The sequence below is a fragment of the Pelodiscus sinensis genome, chromosome 6 (assembly GCF_049634645.1).
Source record: "Pelodiscus sinensis isolate JC-2024 chromosome 6, ASM4963464v1, whole genome shotgun sequence".
Taxonomy (NCBI): domain Eukaryota; kingdom Metazoa; phylum Chordata; order Testudines; family Trionychidae; genus Pelodiscus; species Pelodiscus sinensis.
In genome coordinates this window covers 56,805,120-56,827,988 of record NC_134716.1, presented here as the reverse complement: position 1 = coordinate 56,827,988, position 22,869 = coordinate 56,805,120, and the positions used below count along the sequence as shown (strand labels likewise).

Genomic DNA, 22,869 nt, shown 5'->3' with positions numbered 1-22,869 from the left:
ACTGATTTCTGCCATTGACATTCTCCATCAACAAAGTTTTCTGCTCATGATTCACCTACAGCCTCCCAAGTCCTTCCACAGCCTCAGAGCAGCCGTGGTCAAAATCTCATGATAACAGAACTTGAATAGTGTCCATACATTTATATATTGGTTGTGTGTCCCTTGCCTAGTAAAAAGAAATGGTCAAAACTGAAATCACATTTACAGACATTTCTGTCATGCTTTATTGGAATTTAAAATGTCAAGGTGTGATTCTTTGTGTTAACTAATGGCAAAGATGTTTATAAATTCAGCTACCTAGCACTTATGAGTTACACCAGAGAGGTTCTGACCTAGTTCTTTTCTCTCCTTTGAAAAGGTTGGAATGAGTTTTAATTATCTCTTGGGAAGCACACTAAAAAATTGAAGGGTTCTGCAGTTTGTCTTGTTGACCATCACCTTGAACTTTGTGATTTATGTCTTCCATTTTCACTGTTTAATTAGTGCGCTGGGAGCGATCCCTGGGTTCCATTGTCCGGGAGAAGAATCATCCGATGACACCAGAGGCTGTGCAAGATAAATGGGAGAAGGTCTGTGACTTTGATAATGCCAGCAAGCCCCGGTCTATCCAAGGTAAAGGAGGTTTTGTTATAATAGAACAGTCTGGAGAAATTAAAGCCTTAAGAGATTTTTCTGTTTTTGAGAGAGAGTTTTATAGAAACCTTGTGTTTTTATTATATGTTTTTTAGAAAAAAATAGCCTGCTGAATCCGTTTAACTTTCCCTTCAATTGTCACATAAATCATGAAACTCTTTTAGTAGAGTCAGGTCTTTTTAACATTATTGCTGTGTTTTCGATTGCAAAATATGAAGCAGAAAGTTTGTGTCCTTATCAAGGGTTTCCTAGCTAAGGTGCTCAATTTTGCTATGAGTTCTGTGTTTTACAGTCAGATTGAAGGTCACCGTGTATTTGGTTGAGCATGTAAGAATGTGTTCCCTTCACTACTGGAACCTGGGTTACTGATAGAAACTTTAGGAAGGAAAAGCTTTTGGGTTAGGGATCCTCTGGGGCTACAGTTTCCCCAGCGTCCTTATTGTCACAATTCTGAAACTGCACCTGTATTTCCTCTTCATCGTTCACCAAGGGCACTCACTTCAGGTTACAAACTCCTCTCTTGGGCAGAGGTCTGTGTCTGTGTCTCTCCCTCTTCATGGGTTTTTCTAGGCTGCACAGTTCCCTGCCTGTACTCTAATATTTCCAGAAAGCCAGACTGCCTCAGCAGAGGCTATTAAGTCATTGCCAGCAATTACCAAGCAGCCTTTTATAGTCAAGCACATTTATTTTTAAGATGAAGACATTGAAGAGAGAACCTATTAAACAATAAATGTTCCTATACACATGCTGACCGTTACCAGAGGTTACCGAACTGTCTTGTTTAAATTCTTCGAAAATCCCAAGGATAGGGTCCCCATTGTCCATAAGCACGGTCAGGCTGGCAACTCCAAAAGTCCTTTCTGTCTTTCTGTCTGTCTTAAATAAACTCTTGACAATCCAGTTTTTGAAATAGTATAATTGAGCTTCTCCTGGTGGTGGTTTTTGTCCAGAAGTGTTTCAGACTGAGTGAATATGCATAATCACTTCCTCCCCCCCCCCCCCCCCCCCACACACACACAGTTCTTAGTTACTGGAGAAGCAGTTGTCCTCTTCCACCATGACATTACATACAGTCTCTAGCAGGGATGTAAACGGGCAATTGGATAACTGTCGCTAAATTAACTGGTTAACGGGTAAACTAATTAACTGTCATGCAGGATCTTCTACTTTTCCATAAGCTGTTCTCATCAGCAGCTATTCTCCAAGCTCCTTACCAGCAGCTCACAGTTCATGCCTTCCTTCCAAACTCAGCTTTTTCTCAAACAACACCTGCTAGTTCCTCTTTACTGTTTCTCTTTTCTCTGCATCTCAGACAGGTCTCACCTGCCCCCTTTTTAAATATAGGCCCCTCTTTCTCTTCAAAATCTGCTCACCCAAACAGTCATTCCCTTCCCTACCTGCCTGTGACTGTGGGTGCCACGACATCAGTCCAACCTATATAGCCCCTTTCTCTGATCAGTGCTCTAATTCCAACTCTGGTTGTTTTATATGTTTAGAATGGGAAGTCGTGGAGTGCTGCAGAATTGGACCCTAGTGGAGGGAGTCTCACTGAATTTGATTTAAACAATGTTTTTGTTACTGTCTCAGACTCTTTTGATTGCATAATCTAAATCAGTGGTTCTCAGTGCAATCCACGGACCACTAGTGGTCCCCGGTTATCTTGCAGGTGGGCAGTGGGAAGCTCACACTCCTGTCCCGCAGGCCCCCCGAGTGAGGTTGGAGCATCAGTGCCAGCTTCCTGCTGCGTGGTGGAATCCCGGGCATCACAGGCCAGATCTGGCTCATGGGAGGAGCAAGCGGCTCCGTGTGCTGCAGTTTTCCCCTACCCTTGGCTGGGGGAACTACAGCGCATGGAAGCACTGCTTGGAGGCTTTCCCCCTTACTTCTGTTGGCTGTGATTCTGGCCAGTGGTAGTACTGGGATGCACTGCCTGGGAACAGCAGTGGGCACAAAGCCAGGTAAGTGCCCGTCCAACCCTTTCATGCCCAGAACCTCCACACACACACTTCCCCTGCAGATACCCTGTGCGCCAACCTCGCTCATGCATTCTCCCTCCCGGCCAGACATCCCACTACCAGCTTGCCCTTGCATTCGCCTTCCTCCTGTACCCTCCCTCCTGTTTAGACACCCCAGCCTGCTCACACACCCTTCCTTCCAGCTAGCCCCTCCCACCCCACCCTCAGCCCACATTTGTATCCAGTGGGACCAATAACCACTGTGGACCCCAGGGCAAGGTGGTGGTGGGAGCTGGGGGCTGGCTTCATATCCACAGAGGAGGTAAGGCAGAGGATGGGCAGTCCTTAGCGCCATCTGGACCATGGCACTGCCCCAACCCTCAAAGCCATGTGGAGTGACACTCCAGCGCCCCTGCGGCTGTTGAAAGGAACTCTGGGCCCCTTTGAATAGTTGGGCCTCAGCACAATTGTCCTGTTGGTGGACCTGCCTGCACCTTAATTCTCCCCTCAAGCCTCTGCACCATTTTCTCATCATGGTTGGTTTGCTGGTGCAGGGATGTCAACATGTAGTCGACTATATGATTAACTAATAAGCCTAGGCTTAGTTGTTAATGTTCTCAGCTACATGCATTTCTCCCCCTCCCTTGCTGCCTCTGTATCAGAGGCAGCAGCACAGGACAGCAGGCAGCCGGTCTGCGCAGGGAGCTGTTTTTTAAACATTTTCAGTGTCCTAACGGCATTTCCTTGTTAAATAAGGGGAAAAGAATATTTGCATTAAAAATGAAAAGCTACAGTACCGTATATATCTGCAAGTTCAAGTGTTCCCAAAAGATTTCATTAAAAACTATTACAAGTATTAATTTAAGTAATTGGATGCTGTGAAAAAGCAATTATGTACTCAAACATTATATGCAATTACAAAAAATACCAATTAGCTAATTCATTTATCTTTAATTTGCAAGACTATCTCAAATCAGAAATGTGAAGCTTGGCTCATCACAAAAATAATTTGGTACTTTTGAATGAGTGGTTTGGATTGAATTACTTCTAGATTACAAGGAGTTGAAGTTTCTGCATGAAACAAAAAACAGGCCTATTTAGCACTATAAAGACTAACAAGGTGGTTTATTAGGTGATGAGCTTTCGTGGGCCCAGACCCACTTCCTCAGATCCAGCACACCCTGTGCACATGCCTATGACCATGAAATTGACCAAAATGGACTGTGAATTTGTTAGGGCCCTATGCATGCATGGACCGAGTGGAGGGAGGTGGAACGTTTCCTCCCCTGCACAGTTCTGTGTCTAGGGACTGCCCGGTTTTTCCTCATTCCAATCTATGTAGATTTCAGATACCATGTTTACATCTTATTTATACACTCAACAGTATTTCCCTTTAAAAAAAAAAAAAAAGCATGAAGTTTGAGACCAGATCATATGCACTTAGCCCTCACCTAACCTCAGCGAAGTTGAGTGTTGTGTTACAATAACATCTCCAACACTCTATGAAGGAAGAAAGAAAGGATGATGACTAACGTAGTGAATACAAGCAGAGAAAGGGTAAGTTTAGAAGATAGGATACACAAAGAACAAGTTAAAAATTACTTAGGAAAGTTAGATGTCAGCAAGTCACCAGGTCCTGATGAAATGCATCCCAGGATACTCAAGGAGCTGATAGAGGAGGTATCTGAGCCTTTAGCTATGATCTTTGAAAAATCATGGAAGACAGGGGAGATTCCAGAAGATTGGAAAAGGGCAAATATTGTGCCCATCTATAAAAAGGGGAATAAGAACAACCCAGGAAACTACAGTTTAACGTCTGTCCCAGGGAAGATAATGGAGCAGGTAATTAAGGAAATCATATGCAAACACTTGGAAGGTAATAAAGTGATAGGGAATAGCCAGCATCTGTTTGTGAAGAACAAGTCATGCCAAACTAATCTGATAGCTTTCTTTGATAGGATAACGAGCCTTGTGGATAAGGGAGAAGCGGTGGATGTCATATACCTAGACTTTAGTAAGGCATTTGATACGGTCTCGCATGATATTCTTATTGATAAACTAGGCAAATATAACTTAGATAGGGCCACGATAAGGTGGGTGCATAATTGGCTGGATAACCGTAGTCAGAGAGTTGTTGTTAACGGTGCTAAATCCTGCTGGAAAGGGATAACAAGTGGAGTTCCTCAAGGGTCTGTTTTGGGACCCGTACTGTTCAATATCTTCATCAATGGTGTAGATATTGGGATAGAGAGTACGCTTATTAAGTTTGCAGATGATACCAAACTGGGTGGGGTTGCAACTTCTTTGGAGGATAGGGACATAATTCAAAATGACCTTAGCAAGTTAGAGAAATGGTCAGAGGTAAACAGGATGAGGTTTATTAAAGAGAAATGCAAAGTGCTCCCCTTAGGAAGGAACAATCAGTTCCATACATACAAGATGGGAAGCGACTGTCTAGGAAGGAGCATGGCCGAAAGGGATCTAGGGGTCATAGTGGACCACAAGTTGAATATGAGTCAACAGTGTGATGCTGTTGCAAAAAAAGCAAATATGATTCTAGGTTGTATCAACAGGTGTGTTGTAAGCGAAACTCGTGAAGTCATTCTGCCGCTCTACTCTGCACTAGTTAGGCCTCAGCTGGAGTACTGTGTCCAGTTCTGGGCGTCACTAATTTCCTCAGCATCTTTTGGCTGGATGCACTGAAAATGTAAACTTGCATAACAGTAGTGACTTATATCTGGTCAATTGGTAAAATATCATTGTAAATCTACTGCTGTAGGTGGATGGGCAGTTTCCCATGCCAGGCGGCAGAAGGTCAGTGGAGATTAAAGTGAATTAATCCATTGACACAGCAGTTGCAATTTTCTTCAGTTGTGGGGTTTTGACACTAAAAGTTTAGTGAGCAAAGTGTTTGTAACATTGAAATTCGTCCTTTTCTATTCCTGTTCTTTTAAAAACAAAGCAGAAGCACCCTCCATTTGCACATCTGATAGCAGCAATCATAATTAAATGGCTTACTTAAAGTCTTTTAGACATCTGAATAGCATCTTTTAAAAGCCATCTTGATTTTAAAGTCACAAAAAACATCCTCGAAAATAAAAATTAACTTTATACTTGCTACTGTGAAATAACTACCTTCCGAAGTTCAGTGCCAGATGAAGTCATATGTCACATTTGAGATGTCTTTGCTGTGAATTGAAAGGGCAATTATTCAAATTGCACTCAGCAGCCTCCAATAAAAGTGCCCCCCCCCCCCTCAAGCCAGCCCCATCAAGCCCTCTCTCTCCTGCTCACTTCATAAGACTCAATAAATTTATGTGCCTGGCATTGTGCTATGAAGATCAACAAATCTGTTCTGAAAATATGCAAGAGAGAATGTAATTCAAAACAAGAGAGAATGTAGTTACAATGCAGGGGTGCTCCTCATGGAGAATGCTTTACCAATTGCATTTTCCAAATGGATTTAGGTCAGTGTTCAAGGCTGGCTCTGGGGAAGGGGAGAGGAATTAGGTTAGCACCGAGGTCACCAGCCTGTCAATCACGATCAACTGGTTGATTGCAGGGACATGACCAGTTGATTGTGAAGTGTTCCAGTTCCTCCTCATTCCCTCCCTCCACTGCTGTTTTGGCTCTTTGTCTCTAACAGGTTGGCCACCTCGATCTAGGTCAACAGCTGCTATTGACCACAGATGTAGCAGTAATTCATAGGGAAAAATGTCTCTCTCAAATAGGCTTGTCCCAGACCATTTAGCATCATAGAAGTGTTGGAGTGGAAGGTAGTCATTTAGTCCAGACCCGTGCATTCAGGCAGTAATAATTAGATCATTCCTGACAGTATTTATCTATCCTGATCTTTAAAATCTAAAGGGATGGAGATTCTAAAGCCTTCCTAGGAAATTTGTTTCAGTGTTTAACTACCCTGAATGTTGGGAAGTTTTTCCTGTTGTTCAACCTAAACTGCTGAAGCTGCAATTTAAACCCATTGTTTCTTGTCCTGTCTTCTGAAGTTAAGGGAAACAGTCTTTCTCCCTCCTCCTGTAATAACCTTTTAGATACTTGAAAACTATCATGGCTCCCCTCACTCTTCTGGTCTCCAGACTAAATCATTTTTTCCAATTTTTCCTCATATGCCACTTTTTCTGGACCTTGAACCATGTTTGTTACCTTTCCTGTATCTCCTCCAGTTTGTCCATAGCTTTCCTGAAATGTGGTTCCTAGGACTCATAGACTTTAAGGTCAGAAGGGACCATTATGATCATCTAGTCTGACCCTCTGCACAGTGCAGGCCACAAAATCTCACCCATCCCTCCTAGAATAATCCTCTCACCTATATCTCAGATATTGAAGCCTTCAAATACTTTGAAGACCCCAAGATGCAGAGATCCTCCAGCTGTGATCTGTACCCCATGCTACAGAGGAAGGTGAAAAACCTCCAGGGCCTCTGCCAATCTATCCTGGAGGAAAATTCCTTCCCGACCCCAAATATGGCGATCAGCTAAACCCTGAGCATGTGGGCAAGACTCATCAGCCAGACACCCAGAAAGTTCTCTGTAGTAACTCCTATCATCCCTCCATTGACCTATTTCCCACTGATAATGAATGGTCAATTAGTTACCAAGATCATGTTATCTCATCAAACCATCCCCTTCATAAACCCATCTAGTTTAATCTTGAAACCAGATAGATCTTTTGCCCCCACTACTTCCCTTGGAATGCCGTTCCAGAACTTCACTCCTCTAATGGTTAGAAACCTTCGTCTAATCTCAAGTCTAAACTTCCTACTAACCAGCTTATATCCATTTGTTCTTGTGTCCACATTGGTATTAAACTTAAATAATTCCTCTCCCTCCCTAGTATTTATCCCTCTAATATATTTAAAAGTACAATCATGTCCCCCCTCAGCCTTCTTTTGGTTAAAATAAACAAGCCAAGCTCCTTGAGTGTCCTTTCATAAGACAGGTTTTCCATTCCTCGGATCATCCTAGTGGCCCTTCTTTGTACCTGTTCCAGTTTGAATTCATCCTTCTTAAACATGGGAGACCAGAACTGCACACAGTATTCCAAATGGGGTCTCACCAATGCCTTGTATAATGGCACTAACACCTCCTTATCCCTACTGGAAATACCTCGCCTAATACATCCCAAGATCATATTAGCCTTTTTCACGGCCATGTCACAATGGTGGCTCATAGTCATTCTATAATCAACCAGGACTCCGAGGTCCTTCTCCTCCTCCGTTACTTCCAACTGATGTGTCCCCAGCTTATAACTAAAATTCTTGTTATTAATCCCTAAATGCATAACCTTACACTTCTCACTATTAAATTTCATCCTATTGCTATCACTCCAATTTACAAGATCATCCAGATCTTTCTGTATGATATCCCGATCCGTCTCTGAATTGGCAATAGCTCCCAACTTTGTGTCATCCTCCAATTTTATCAGGACACTTCCACTTTTGGTGCCAAGGTCAGCAATAAAAAGATTAAATAAAATTGGCCCCAAAACTGATCCCTGAGGAACTCGGCTAGTAACCTTCCTCCAACCTGACAGTTCACCTTTCAGTATGACCCGCTGTAGTCTCCCCTTCAATCAGTTGCTTATCCACCTCTCAACTTTCATATTAATCCCTAGCTTTTCCAATTTAACCCATAATTCCCCATGTGGTACTGTATGAAATGCCTTACTAAAGTCGAGGTAGATTAGATCCACTGCATTTCCTTTATCTAAAAAAAACTGTTACTTTCTCAAATAAGGAGATCGGGTTGGTTTGGCACGATCTACCTTTTGTAAAACCATGTTGTAATTTGTCCCAATTGCCATTAGCCTCAATGTCTCTAACTACTTTCTCCTTCAAAATTTTTTCCAGAATCTTACATACTACAGATGTCAAACTAACAGGCCTATAGGTACCCGGGTCACTTTTTTTCCCCTTTCTTAAAAATCGGAACTATATTAGCAATTCTCCAGTCAAATGGTACAACCCCTGAGTTTAGAGATTTATTAAAAATTTTTGCTAATGGACTTGCAAGTTCATGTGCCAGTTCCTTTAATATTCTTGGATGAAGATTATCTGGGCCCCCCGATTTACTCCCATTAAGCTGTTCAAGTTTGGCTTTTACCTCGGATATGGTAATATCTACCTCCATATCTTTAGTCCCATTTGTTAAGTTACCATTATCCCTAAGCTCTTCATTAGCCTCATTAAAGACTGAAGCAAAATATTTGTTCAAATATTGGGCCATTCCTAGATTATCCTTAACCTCCACTCCATCCTTAGTAATTAGTGGTCCTACTTCTTCTTTTTTTGTTTTTTTTTCCTATTTATATGGCTATAAAACCTTTTACTGTTGGTTTTAATTCCCTTTGCAAGGTCCAACTCTACCTGACTTTTAGCCTTTCTCACTTTGTCCCTACATGCTCTAACCTCAATAAGGTAGCTTTCTTTACTGATTCCTCCCATTTTCCACTCCTTATATGCTTTCTGCTTTTTCTTAATCACCTCTCTGAGATGCTTGCTCATCCAGCTTGGTCTAACACACCTGCCTATAAATTTTTTCCCTTTTCTAGGGATACAGGCTTCTGACAGCTTCTGCAACTTTAACTTAAAATAATTCCAGGCCTCCTCCACTTTAAGATCCATAACTTCTTTAGTAAATTAAGGAAATTAGTTAGGGAAGTTGATTGGACTAAAGTTAGCCCTTTTGAAATCAAAAACCCTAGTCTCAGATTTATTTTTGTTTATCCTTCCATTTAATTTGAACTGAATTAGCTCATGATCACTCGAGCCAAGGTTGTCTTCTTCAACCATTTTATCTATGAGGTCCTCACTACTCACCAAAACCAAATCTAAAATAGCATCCCCCCTTGTTGGTTCAGCAACTACTTGATGAAGGAATTCATCAGCTATCACATCTAGGAAAATCTGAGCCCTATTATTATTACTAGCACTTGTTCTCCAGTCTAGATCTGGAAAGTTGAAATCTCCCATGATTACGCAGTTCCCATGAGTATTTACTTCATTAAAAACATTAAAGAGGTCTTTAACCATATCCAAATTGGATCCTGGTGGTCTATAACACACCCCAAGCACTATCCCAGGGGAGGATCTGATAGTTTTCTTTCCCAATGTGATTTTTGCCCAAATGGACTCTCTCTTCTCCATTCCATCACTTTTTATTTCTTTACAATCTACTTTATCTTTGATATACAATGCGACTGGACTGGACACAATACTATAGTGAAGACCTTATCAGCACAAAGTGGAAGAATTACTTCTCATGTCTTTGTTACAGCACTCCTGCTGTTGCATTGCAGAATGATGCTTACCTCTTTTGTGATAGTTACACTGCAGAATTAGGGCTTTATGGTGGGGTGGCATGTGCTTCTGCCAATGCACCATTAAATAATGGGGCTTACACTGCTGCAGAACGTGGAAGTTTCCAGATGCCTTAATGTATAGTTCCATATAAAATGCATATCAAGAATCTAATTTTAAGAAGACATAAACATGAATCATGGTTGCAAGGTTTTCATCTGAAAAACAGATCTGGCATTCTAGCGAGAGGTAGGTGGGAGGGGCATTGTGGGCTTGTTTAGCAGCTGCTGAGGAATAAGCCATCCTCAGATTGCAAATGCTAGCACAGGTTGCACCTCCGAAAACCAGCAATCTCTGGTCTGTCTACATCCTTGGTCCCGCATGAACCACAGATGTTCCTGGATCACAGAGCCTGATAGTCTAATGACAGGAGGGCAGCTCAAAAGTGGGGCCAAGCTGAAACAACAGGGCAGGAACTGGGGCTGGCAGTAGCTCTAAGCAGCCTGCAGCAGTAGGGCTGGAGCTGTCAACAGCCCCCTGCAGATTACAGCATTGAGATCAAGTCCGGGGCAACACCCGCAGCACAAGATCGGGCCATTGACAGCCTGTGATAGTGCAGGGCTGGAACTAGAGAGTCAAACCCTGTGGGCTGCCACAGGACAGGAGTTCAAACTCTTGGTAGCCCATGGCAGTGGGATGAGGGTTGGGGCTGGAGCTGGCAACCCTCCAGCCCCATTTTATATGCCCAAGCCCTCGACAGGTCCCGGGAGCCCCTCACAGCGGGACCAGGGCCAGCAGCAGCCCGTGGCAGTGTGGCCAGGGTTGGACCTACAGCAGTGCAGTGTGGAGCCAGAGCCTGTAGCAGCCCACAACAGAACAGGCTGCTGGAGCCTGCGGACAGCCTCCTGTCAGTGGAGTAGGAGCAGGGCTGAGGGGGAGAAGTGGAATTATTGAGAACAATTAAATGTAAGAAGCAGATGAACAAAAGATCCTTCCCTCTACTTTCTTGGAAGAAGGAGATAAAGAAAAATAATGACCATTACTCATCCCCCTGGGGGATCTTTTGGAGACTTTTTGAAAGTTTGGTATTGGGATTACTAACTTTATCCAGATTGAGTTTCTACCAGCAGTCTCTCATCGATGGCTGATAGGGCTTTAAGAGTGTGGCTACACAGCACCCTTACATCAAAATAGCTTATTTCGGAATTTGGCACAGCCAAATTTCAAAATAAACCACTATTCCAAAACCTTGCGGAGTGAGGCTAACAAGGATGTTGGAATAGCTTGCCTATTATTTTGAAAGATTTCTCATAAACTCTTCTGTCCTGCCGGTGCACACTGGCTCCTGGCTGCTAGCCCTGTTGCTTTCAGGCTCTGCAGTATAAACATAGCTTGCTCCCTAGGAGCAAGTCTGGCAGCTGGGACCTGGTGCTTTCCAGTAGCCAGCTTATAAGCTAGCTCCTGGCTGCGAGCTCTGCTCTCAGGGAGCTGGTTACCTCCCTATGCTGCAGAATCTGCAGGATCAGAGCCTGCAGCGTGAAGTGATAGCTGGCTTCTCAGGAGCGTGGCCAGAAGCCGGTGCATAAACTGGCTTCTGGATACGCTTCCTAGTCAACTGGCTGCACTGTTGTCTCTTCAGTACAGGCAGTCCCCGGGTTACGTACAAGATAGGGACTATAGGTTTGTTGTTAAGTTGAATCTGTATGTGTCGGAACTGGCGTCCAGCTTCAGCCGCTGCTGAAACTGACCGCCAGTTGTGACTTACATACAGAATCAACTTAAGAACCCCAAGCGTCCCCAAGTCAGCTGCTGCTGAAACTGATCAGCAGCTGATTCCAGGAAGCCTGGGGCAGAGCAACTCTGCCTCGGGCTTCCTGTAGTCAGCGCTGGTCAGTTTCAGCAGCGGCTAAATCAGGACGCCTGGGGCAGAGCAGCTGGGGTGCTGCCGGGTTGCTCCAGTAGCGCTGCTCCTCGGCGCTACTGGACCAACCCAGCAGCACCCCATCTACTCTGCCCCAGGCGTCCTGATTCAGCCGCTGCTGAAACTGACCAGCAGCGGCTGAATCAGGACCAGAGCAGCTGGGGTGCTGCTGGGTTGGGACCAACCAGCAGCGCCTCAGCTGCTCTGCCACAGGCGTCCGGAGAAAAGCCTAGTCTGCTGGGGGGCGGGGGCATACTAACTGTGCCCCCTCACCCCAGCAGACCAGGAAGACGCGGGCGGCGGACCGAGACGCACCGCGGTCCGCCGCCTGGGTCCTCCGCGGCTTTGCTCCCCGTCTCCCTGGTCTGCTGGAGACCAGGGAGACGGGGAGCAAAGCCTCTGAGGACGCCGGCAGCGGGACAGCCGCGGGGCGTCTGGGTTGTCCCGCTGCCGGCTTCCCCCGCGGCTTTGCAAAGCCTCGGGGAAGCCGGTAGCGGGGCAGCCCAGGCGTGCCTGGGCTGCCTCGCTGCCCGAGCCCCGCCCCGCTGCTTTGCAAAGCCGGCAGCGAGGCAGCCCAGGCGCCTCTGGGTTGCCCCGCTGCCCGAGCCCCCCCGCGGCTTTGAAAGCCTCGGGGAAGCCGGCAGCAGAGCAGTCCAGGCGCGCCTGGGCTGCCCCGCTGCCGGCTTCCCCGAGGCTTTGCAAAGCCGCGGGGGGGCTCGGGCAGCGGGGCAGCCCAGGCCCCTCCGGGCTTTGCTCCGCGTCTTCCTGGTCTGCAGACCAGGGAGACGCGGAGCAGCTTTTCTCACCCGGAGTATACGGGCGGCGGGACTGCGAGGTCCCGCAGTCCGTGTACTCCGGGGCAGCCCCGTTCGTAACTGCGGATCCGACATAAGTCGGATCCGCGTAAGTTGGGCACTGCCTGTATAAGCTTCACACTGCAGAGCCTGCAGTAGCGTGCAATTGCTAGTATTTTTAACAGTTATATGGTTACTTTTTTAAAATCTTTTTTTTATATCCCTAATGGCTGAATCACTCCCAGATGCTGGACCAGGTGCTGAGCAGCAGTTGCTTGATTAGGGGTAGGAGGTGGAGAAAACCACCACCATATGTACTTTACTGACCCATTTGTGCTGTAATGTGTCTCTTTTGAAATCACGACCTTGCCCTAGCTTCAACTTGTTGTTTACCCCAGCTTGAAGAGAGGGATAATTAATAGAAAACATTAATTTAAAACACTCAAAAGAAGTAAGTATTAATAGGAGAAAATATGTTCTAACTCTGGCTTTTGACAAAATTAGTTAATGGTGTGAAAGATATCTTCTTTTAACATGTTATTGCAGGTGAGAACATGTTATTGCAGGTTAGACCTCCCTGGTCTGGTATCCAAGGGTCCGAATCAGGGAGTTTGCCAGATCAGGGGAGGTCAGTGCTTCCCTTCTGGCTGCCCCACTTCCAGGCTCCTCCCCTTGAAGCTCCCAAGGTTGGGTTCCCACCCTGCTACCTACTTGCTGATGCCAGAGCACCCTGGGATTCCAGCCACAATACCTGGCTGCTGCTGGTCTCGCTGCCACTGGGGGTTCCCTGGGCTCCCCAGCTAAGGCTCCCTGCAGCCTCTGGGCCCTGCTCCTGTTCCTTTTCTGGGGCCATCTGGCCACTCCAGCCCCACTGCTAATGGGGATTCTTGGAGCGCCTGGACCTGCTGCCGCTGGGGGTTAAATTAAATTTTAAATTAATGGAGATTGCCTATCTCCTAGAACTGGAAGGGACCTTGAAGGTCATCGAGTCCAGTCCCCTGCCTTCACAGCAGGACCAAGTATCATCCCTGACAATTTTTGCCCCAAATCCCTAAATGGCCTCCACAAGGATTGAACTCACAACTCTGGGTTTAGCAGGCCAATGCTCAAACCACTAAGCTATCCCTCCCCCAGATTCCTGGGATTCCCCAGTCCAGGGCTGCCCAGCTGCCACTGGCCCTGCTGCTGGGCTCAGTTCTGCTCCTGCTGGGGGTTCCTTGGCTGCGGCAGGGACTTCCTGTTCACCACTTGGTCCCACTGACTTCAGGGGTTCCCCAGCAGGGACAGGGCTCCCCATGTTGGGGATTTCCTAGCCTGGTTGGGGATCTGCCGCCAGGCCCAGCTGCTGTGGTATTCGCATGGCTGCCTTCTGCTCCTGGCCTCCCGAGCTCCTTGATCCAGCAACATCCTGCCAGACCATGGATGTTGCTGGACCAGAGAGCCCTGGATTTGGGAGGTTTATCATATATCTGGGAAGTAGAATTTCATATACAGTTATGGAGTTGGTTGCCTGACCAGGATAATGTTGTACAGAACCATTTATTTGTTCTAGTCCTGTCACATGCTTGAAATAAATCTTATTGTTTCTTTCGTTATGAATCACAGCTCAGCATTATTGAGACAGTAGAACATCTGTGAAATATAATTGTCTCATGGTTTGTAGGAATCAGTAAGGTACAGAACTAAATATGTTTACAGAAATCTCTGTTTATTGACTCTCACACACCCATACGTCATTGGAAGAAGGATCCACTTTTGTAGATTTTTGCAAGGCTTCTTTAGTTATTGTAAAACCATTTGTTCCCTTTTGTTTGTTCCAGAGTCAGTAAGCATATTGAATGATGTGCTAAGTCAAATAGAGTCTGAAGGAGTTTTCATGAATTCCACAAGCAATACTAGATCAGCTTCTTCAGATTTTGATCCGGTAAGTAAAAATGTTTCTTCAAAGTACTCAGCTTATAGCTATCAAAACACCCAAAGCAAGAGATATGGTTGCTCTGAGCATGTGATCAGAACCTTTTGCTTGCCTTCTCTAAAGGTCGCTTTACAGATGTGAACTAGAGCAGAAATAATAAACTTGCACCCTATTCTATTTTCTCTAATTGGTGGTAGCACTTTTGAATCTAGATATATACATTTAAACTATAAGACTTACTACTTCTTGCACTTATTCAGACACCCTAAATAGGATATTGTTCAGAACAATGGAGAAGACAGCACATCTCTGGTATTTACCTGACAGAAAAGGCTCTTTGTGAAGTTCTTTTTCTTATTTCACATGGCTGCTTTACCCACCCACAAGTTCTAAGTCTGTTTCTTGAAGTGTGTTCTGTGGCACACCCGTGTGCTGGGGAGAGAACAGAATTCAAAATGGCCACCCTTAAAGGGACAAGCCTCCTTTTTTTGTGGGTGGGGTTTTTTTTGGGCAACAACTTTTCCCTGGGGAATGGCTGCCTTTAATAGGGCAAGCCTTTTGCTTTTGCTCAACACAAAAATCCTTGGTGTCTCCCTATCTTAAAAAGTTTAAGAAATACTGTTCTAAGTGGAATGGGCTGGCTATTACAGTGTTCACTCTTTTTTATTAACATTGATCTTTATCAAGGGTGGGCAAAAGGGCGTCCATGGGCCGAATCCGGCCCACCAAGAAAGTTGATCCAGCCCGTGGAGGCCCTGCCACTCCCCCCGCCCTCAGGCCAATCGGAGCGTGGGGGTGGGGAGAAGTGTGCAAAGTTTCCTCCCGCCCTGCCCTGCGTGGAGTGTGTGGTGCTTAGAAGTGCCGCATACTCCTGGCAGGGTGGGAGCAGACTTACTGTGCTCCCCCCACCCCCAAGCCCTGATTGGACTAGTGGTAGAGGGGGGAGTGTGCAAAATCTCCTTCTGCCCTGCAAGGAGCTCAGCTCTTAAAGTCAACCACCAGCTGCGGTTCAGCTAGGGGTTGAGTCTAAGTGCCGTGCTCCCTTGCACAGAGGGGGCTGGGAGTGAGAGACTTCACATACTTCCCCTCCCCAGGCCCTGATTGATCTGGGGGCAGCAGAGGGGAACATGCAAATTCTCCTCCCACCACCAGGGGCACGGGTACCTAGAGGGAACAGCTTGTGGTTCTCCTGGGAGGGCAGGCAAAGACTTTGCGCACTCCTCACCCTCAGAACAGTCAGGGTCTATGGGTGGGGAAGCCCGGAAATGTCCTGGCCCCTCCCCTTCCGGGGTAGCCTGGGGCCACCGGTCAAAAATTATTGCCCACCCCTGGTCTTCATTCATGATTCTTTATATAGCTGTCCCTTGCAGGGCCGGCCTGAGCTGTTCGTGTGCCCCAGAAGTGCAGCCCTGTCCCCGGACGCCTGGCGCATGTGCGGCCCTGCCCCTGCACGGCCCAGCAGCCCCGCACAGCACCCCCTACAATGGGGTTCCCCAGGCGGTAGCCGGGTCAGCCCATAGCTTGGGCTGGCTCTGGTGTGTGTGTGTGTGTGTGTGTGTGTGTGTGTGTGTGTGTGTGTGTGTGTGTGTGTGTGTGTGTGTGTGTGTGTGTGTGTGTGTGTGTGTGTGTGTGTGTGTGTGTGTGTGTGTGTGTGTGTGTGTGTGTGTGTGTGGTTTTTTTTAAAAATACTGCATACTGTGATTTGCAGGATGAGGTTCTTCATTGCCATATCTTCCATAATGATATAGATAGGGCATCCTAACAGTATATTTGTTGTTACGGAATATAGTTAAAGGAAAACCAACAATGCTACTTCAGTTCCAGAAATATGTTTCCAATTATGACAGAGCAGATAAGTTATCCTAGCAAGACTGTTAATATATTAAGTTGCAACTATATGATGATTGTGCCTGCAGAAAGTAAATTGATATCAAATACTATATACCATTTAAGTTTTATTTATACTATATTTTTTAATCTACAGAGCAGATTTATTGGCCAGAAGCTGCCCACAGTGATGTATAATTATACTCATTTGCAACCAATTTTGTACGCTCTTGGTGTGGGAATGTCAACAAAGGATCCAGATCATCTAAAATTTCTTTTTGAAGGCAGTGAAGAGTTCTGTTGTTTACCTAGCTTTGGAGTCATCCCAGCTCAGGCCTCTATGTTGGATGGTGGGCTTTCTAGTGTTCCAGGACTGAATGTTGACCTTACAAAGGTATGTGTGAGTTAAACATTTCAATTTATTTTGTTACATGCTCTATAGATTGACTATAATTGAAATGGCACAGTATATGCACCAAAACTTCGCTGTTGCTGTAAAAAGAGGAAAAAGTAACAGGCTCTGATTTTTGTAACCTTAGGGAAATGAGTTACCTACTCCTTTGATATAGGTGTTGTTTTTCCCCCTAAGCTGCTTATGATTCTCATGGGTATGTTTATTTGATTCTTTTTATTTGAAGTAGGAATCTTGCTGGAAAAGCAACATCATCTTTATTTAAAAAAAAAAAAAAACTCTTCAAAGTGCAAACAGATGAACACTCTTCAAACTGTTTGTCTGCATAGATCTATGTAGATATTTATCTATTAAACAAGTATACATTATTTAAAACTGTCTTCAATAACATGTCATCAGAAATTTAGTATTCATAGCTGAAACATTTTTAAAAAGTGTAAAATGTAAAAATTATAGCATTTTCCATACTAGGACTGTGGCCTGCATAAAAGCTTAGGAGCTGTCTGAAGATAAGGCTGTTTTATTTTAGTTGCAATTCTATGACCCAATAGGGAATGTTTTCATAGTTGTCTTGTTTTTTGTTGACTGGGATTCCTCTTACGTTTGTGAGAAGCTAAGGAAAAAACAATGTTTCACAAAACTGAGGGAGACCACCTCTCTCCCCCCCCTCCCCCCAAATAGTGTAATATCTGTTCTTACCACGTTTCACGCATAGGCTAAGAGAAGAAGAGCAACAGATCATTATCTGTATCCTGGGAATGGTCGTGTAATTTTGTTCTCTACCCTGGTCCCATACATTCATGGAGTAATTACAGTTCTCCTCAAGTTTTGTGTGTTTTCTAATTCTCTGCATTACAAATCTGGGGCTATGTCTAGACTACACCTCTCTGTTGACAGAGGGATGCAAATCAAGCATGTTGAAATTGCTAATGAAGCAGGAATTTAAATATCCCATGTTTCATTAGCATAAACATGGCTGCCACTTTTTTCCAAATGGAGCTTTTTCGATAAAGGCAGTCTAGACATGGATCTGTTGAAAATAAACCCTTTTTCGACCGATCCTGTATTCCTCAAAAAATGAGATTTATAGGATCGGTTGAAAAAGGGTTTATTTTCAACAGATCCACATCTAGACTGCCTTTTTTTTTTTCGGGGGAAAAAAACAAAACAAAAAAAATCTCCATTTCGAAAAAAAGCGGTGGCCATGTTTATGCAAAACATATTTAAATCCCTGCTTTATTAGCAATTTCGATGTGCCTAATCTACGTGCCTCTGTCAACAGAGGTGTAGTCTAGACACAGTTGGATTGTTTACCATCTAGTAACACTGAATGTTCGAAGCACTTAGTTATAGCCGGGATGTTTGTTAAGACATTTTTAAAAGGTCATTTTTTAACATCTGAACTATTTTTAATATAATTTTAGATTCAGGAACTTGGTGTCATTCAGTACAATCCTATTGCATGGCATAAAATCTGCTGCAGTACTGAAAGCATTTTCAGTAGTATTTGAGAACCTATAATGGTTGCTCGAGGTGTGAATGAACAGTTAATCATAACTGTTCAGTGCTGAACATTATGAAAGCTGGTCTTTACTGCAGGAGCCTTGTCACTGATTAAAAGGATAGCATAAATATTCTGGAAATATTTTAACAGATACTTAAAAATTAGAAAACCTTGAATTTTCACTGCTGTCCATCTCATTGACATTCTGTTTTGAAAGCCTTTCATTTTAAGATGATTTCTGAGGATAGAAAAGTTCTGTAGTTTGTAATTTTGAAATTTTTAGTAATGGGAAATGCTTAGAATTTTTTCAAATTGAAATGTCCGTAGGCTAGTGCTGACTGTTTTTTGTTGTTTTTGGAGTTATTGACACATAATGGGTAGTCAACAGAGATTAACCTAGCAGTAAAATTGCCCATATTTCTTTTTAATGGCTTCTTCCTGATTAGTATTTTAGAAAAGTAAAAATGTTGGGCTGTCAGGAATCTGAAAGGATCAAGTCTACATGCCTTTTTCAAAGCAGAAGTAAACATACATAGACAATCACTGACTAGTGATTGCTATCCCATTCTTACAGTTGGGGGTTCCTAACCTCCATTAGGTAACCTGTTATAGTGCTGAACTATCTTGTATTCTGCAAATTTTCCTTAATATCTAACCCAAATCTTCCCACATTCTGTGTATTCCACCAAAATACTGCATGACTGTACATTAGGCTGATAGATTTCAGACTATTACAGCAATTTCCAAAGATGAACGTATCAAAATAATTCCTATATTCAAAATAACAAACAAAACATTTGAAATAATGAATTTGACAATTTCTACTGGTATTTTATAGCCTTGGTGCAGTTTAAAAATATCCAGTAATTTCTCACTTCTCTTTATGTTGTAGTAATATGTGTTCATTCTGAACACGTTTTCAAAATATCTGCATCTAAATAATTGCTTATGACAGGGATGTGGGAAGTGGTGGCAAATGATACTGATTATCATTATAATGCTGCTTATCTTTACACAGCTGCTGCACGGTGAGCAATATCTGGAGTTGTATAAAACACTTCCAACCTCAGGTCAGTTCTTTATTCTGATAGTTTCATATTCACCATGACAGCATCTTCCTTTTCTTTTGTATCAACATTGCATATGAAAATAAGAATACATTGTTTTGAACTGGTTTCTATAGCACATTGTATTCTGTATTTTCTATGAGACTTCTTCATGTTAGTATGGGAACTTTTCAATCAGATGTTCTGTTTAAAAAAAATAAAATGGTATTGGTTTTTTTTTGTCTGACAACTAGCTTATATTTGCTATGGTGTACTCTGTAAAAACAAGGCATCAATTGGCTTTCTGCTTAGCTGCCTGAAACAGAATATTGAATGGTTTACTAAACCTAAATTAGCTTCATGGTGAGGGTGTGTATATATAGCTCATTATCAACTAATTAACTAGACATATATTGTTAATTACCTTTGGGAGTTGATATCATAAGTTGTCAGAATTTTTTTCCAGAAACTGCACTTAATTACATTATTTATGTCCTTTTGTCTATTAGACTTAAGTGAGATCAACTGAGTGTTTTAATTTTAGAAAGACAAAAATCAACTGAGTGAGGTAATATCTTTTATTGGGCCAAATTCTGTGGGTGAGACAGAGAAGCTTTTTGACCTAATAGAGACATGTGCGAAGACAGACACTTGTCCCTTGCCTTCAAAATTTTCATTGAAAAATGTTTTCATTGGACATGGACCCTGATTATCCAATAAATTAAATATTCTTGTTTTATAAAACTTCATTACATACAAAGATAAGAACAGCCTTATTGGATCAGACAACTGGTCCATCTAGCCTTAGCCAATGTCAGGTGCTTCAGAAGGAATGACCACATTTTAATTGGTCAAATGCAGGAATTTTGATTTGCTTCCCTAGAGGTCTAAAGTCTTGTCAGCACAAAGAGATAAGGTTGAGTTTTTTAAAGTTGATCATTTTTAGCACCTGATTTTTATAAAGTTGAAGGTGCACAAGAGTTCGACATAGTGCGTCCCTATTAGGGTGGCCACTGTCGACCTTTGATAGAGATGTGCTGTGGTAGCTAACCTACAATTCCTGCCATCCCTTTGCTTTCTGGGTTAGGCTTCTAGTTCTCAATGGGACCACAACAATGCAGTTGGTCTGGGTACATGTCACCAGTGTTCCCTAATGCACTCATCTCCTCTCTCTCTCCCTCTCCCCACCGCCCCCTGCCTTTGTGAAAGCAGCAGCAATCAGTCTTTTCACACCCTTTTTTTCCCCTGGCTATCTGTGCAGATGCCTTAGAAGGGTAAGCATGGACCCTGTTCAGCAGGAGAGTGCTGTAGCAATCCTAGCAAGTATCTTGCGTCATATACTGTGGTATGGCCACAGCCTATCCAGGAATCACTAGAGTGAGAGAGAATGCGAGGAGGCCATGAACAGAAACTAGTTTGGCACTGGTGGCATTCAATCCTCTTGATGCACTGGAACTTCTGTTCTGCCATGTGACAAGCACAGAATAGTGGGTCCACATAATTATGTGGTTATGGGATGATCAGCAGTGGCTGCAAAACTTTTCAGTGCATAAGGTCACTTGCGTGGAAGTGTGCATACTGCTTTCCCCAACCCTGACGTGCAGCAATACCAGAATGAGATCCACTCTGACCATTCAGAAGTGAGTGGCAATAGCCTTGTGAAAGCTTGCAACACCAGACAGCTTCTGGTCAGTTGGGAATCAGTCTGGAGGTGGGAAATCTACAGTGGGGCCTGTTGTGATTCAGGTAGCCAAGGCAATCATACCCTTCTTCTGTGAAGGGTAGTGACTCTGGGAAATGTGCAGGACACAGTGGAGGGTTTTGTCGTGATGGGTTCTCTAACTGTGGTGGGGCAATAGGTGGAATGCACATCCCTATCTCGCCACTTTGACAAAGAGAAGATAAACTGCAAGCGGAACTTCTCAATGGTATTGCAATTGCTGGTGGATCATAAGAGCTCTTTCACTGACATTCCTGTGGGATGGTTGGGAAAGGTGATTGACACCCTTTTCTTTAGGAATTCCAGTCTCTTCAGAAAGCTGAGAGATGGATCTTTCTTCCCAGTCTGTAAAATTAACATTGGAGGTGTTGAAATGCCAATAGTGATCTTTGGAGACTTAGCCTGCCCCCTACTCTGTGGTTTATGAATCTATGCACTGGACCACAGTAAGGAGCAGTTCAATGACAGGTTGAGCAAGTGCAGAATGGTGGTAGACAGTGTTCCCGCTATGGTGTGTGCCTGCATGGGCGTGTACCAACAGTTTGAGGCCCACCCACCTCCTCAGCAGAGTCACGTAGTGTCTGTTCAGCTGCTCCAGGGTGGGGCTGCATGGCTGGTGGCTGTTCTGCCCATGAAGCAGCAGGGCAGCCTAGCTTCAGCCCTTCCCCAGGGCTAGAGCTGCAGATTGCATGGGTGGGTAGCCATTGCTCTGGTGGCCCTGGTCAGGGGTGAGGAGTGCTCCAGCGGCCAGGGCCAGGATGTAAAAATAAGAGGTGGAAAAGGGCTGGAGAATGGACAACAGACAGTAAGAGGCAAAAAGGGGAGGAGAGGTTGAAAAGGAAAGGAACTTAAATTCAAAAATGAAAACAGAGAGTAGGAAAGAGGAGAGCCAGGGACAGACTATAAAACACAAGGACTTCCCTTTGCTACATGCTCATGGGTCAAACATGGAGACAATGATTTATAAAACAATTGAAACTAAATTTTAATTCCATAAAATACTATGAAAGAAACAAAGGCATACTGGATCAAGGAATCTTTTCATTCTTCTCTGAGAGCTTTGAAGCAAGGCACATTAAAGGATGCCCAGAGGAAGACTACAACAAAGAGATATTGCGAACACTAGTTTTGTACTAAGATGATCAATTAGACACAAAACGTTCAAACATAGTCACCTGCTAAAGATTTTTGATAGCCTGAAGCTTTATAATACAATTAATTTGACTGCAGAATCATTGGAAAACACAAGCTTCTTAGCAGAGCTTTGTAATGGTCATAGATGAAAATTTTCGAGAGTCTAGTTGAGAAAGGGATCTAAATTTAATGCTTACTGCCACGGACTCCTTTTGAAAACTTCAGATGTAAAGCTTATACAAGGAAGTGATACTTCCTGGGAGGAGGGGTTTATCTCCAAAGTTTTATAAACAGGTTCTGGTTGTCAGTGGGATGGGATGCTTTGCTCTTCCGCTGACCATTTTCCTCCTCCACCTGCACACTGTCCTCCATGCTGTTACCCGAGGCTTCCAGAGGAGTGTCTTGGGAGGCATCAACGGATTTGGTTAGAACACGTCAGGTCCCATCCTCCAGAATCCTATGCAATCGCTCAAAGAAGTGGGATGTTTGCAACAATGCCATAGACCATCTGTTTGCCCCCTTTGTCTTCTGGTATGTCTGCCTGAGCTCCTTTATTTTTCACACACAACTGCTGAGCGTTCCTGGTGTACCCTTTTTCCACCGTGCCCTGTGCATTCTTGGCATAGAAATCAGCATTTCTTTTGTCACTTTGTAGTTCTTCCTGAAAAGATGCCTCTCCCTTACACAGCA

At 44.0% G+C, this 22,869-nt stretch overlaps 1 protein-coding gene across 3 annotated transcripts in view; it reads left to right on the top strand.

The window, feature by feature from the left end:
- The window catches only part of HSD17B4 (hydroxysteroid 17-beta dehydrogenase 4), a 165,241-nt gene that overhangs the window by 26,963 nt on the left and 115,409 nt on the right, over positions 1-22,869 (top strand). For all 3 annotated transcript variants that reach the window (XM_075931960.1, XM_075931959.1, XM_006134501.3), the window contains exons 11-14: positions 484-612; positions 14,442-14,545; positions 16,521-16,757; positions 19,298-19,349. In XM_075931960.1, coding sequence (XP_075788075.1) covers positions 484-612; positions 14,442-14,545; positions 16,521-16,757; positions 19,298-19,349 — 522 coding nt within the window. The remainder of the gene's footprint in view (positions 1-483; positions 613-14,441; positions 14,546-16,520; positions 16,758-19,297; positions 19,350-22,869) is intronic.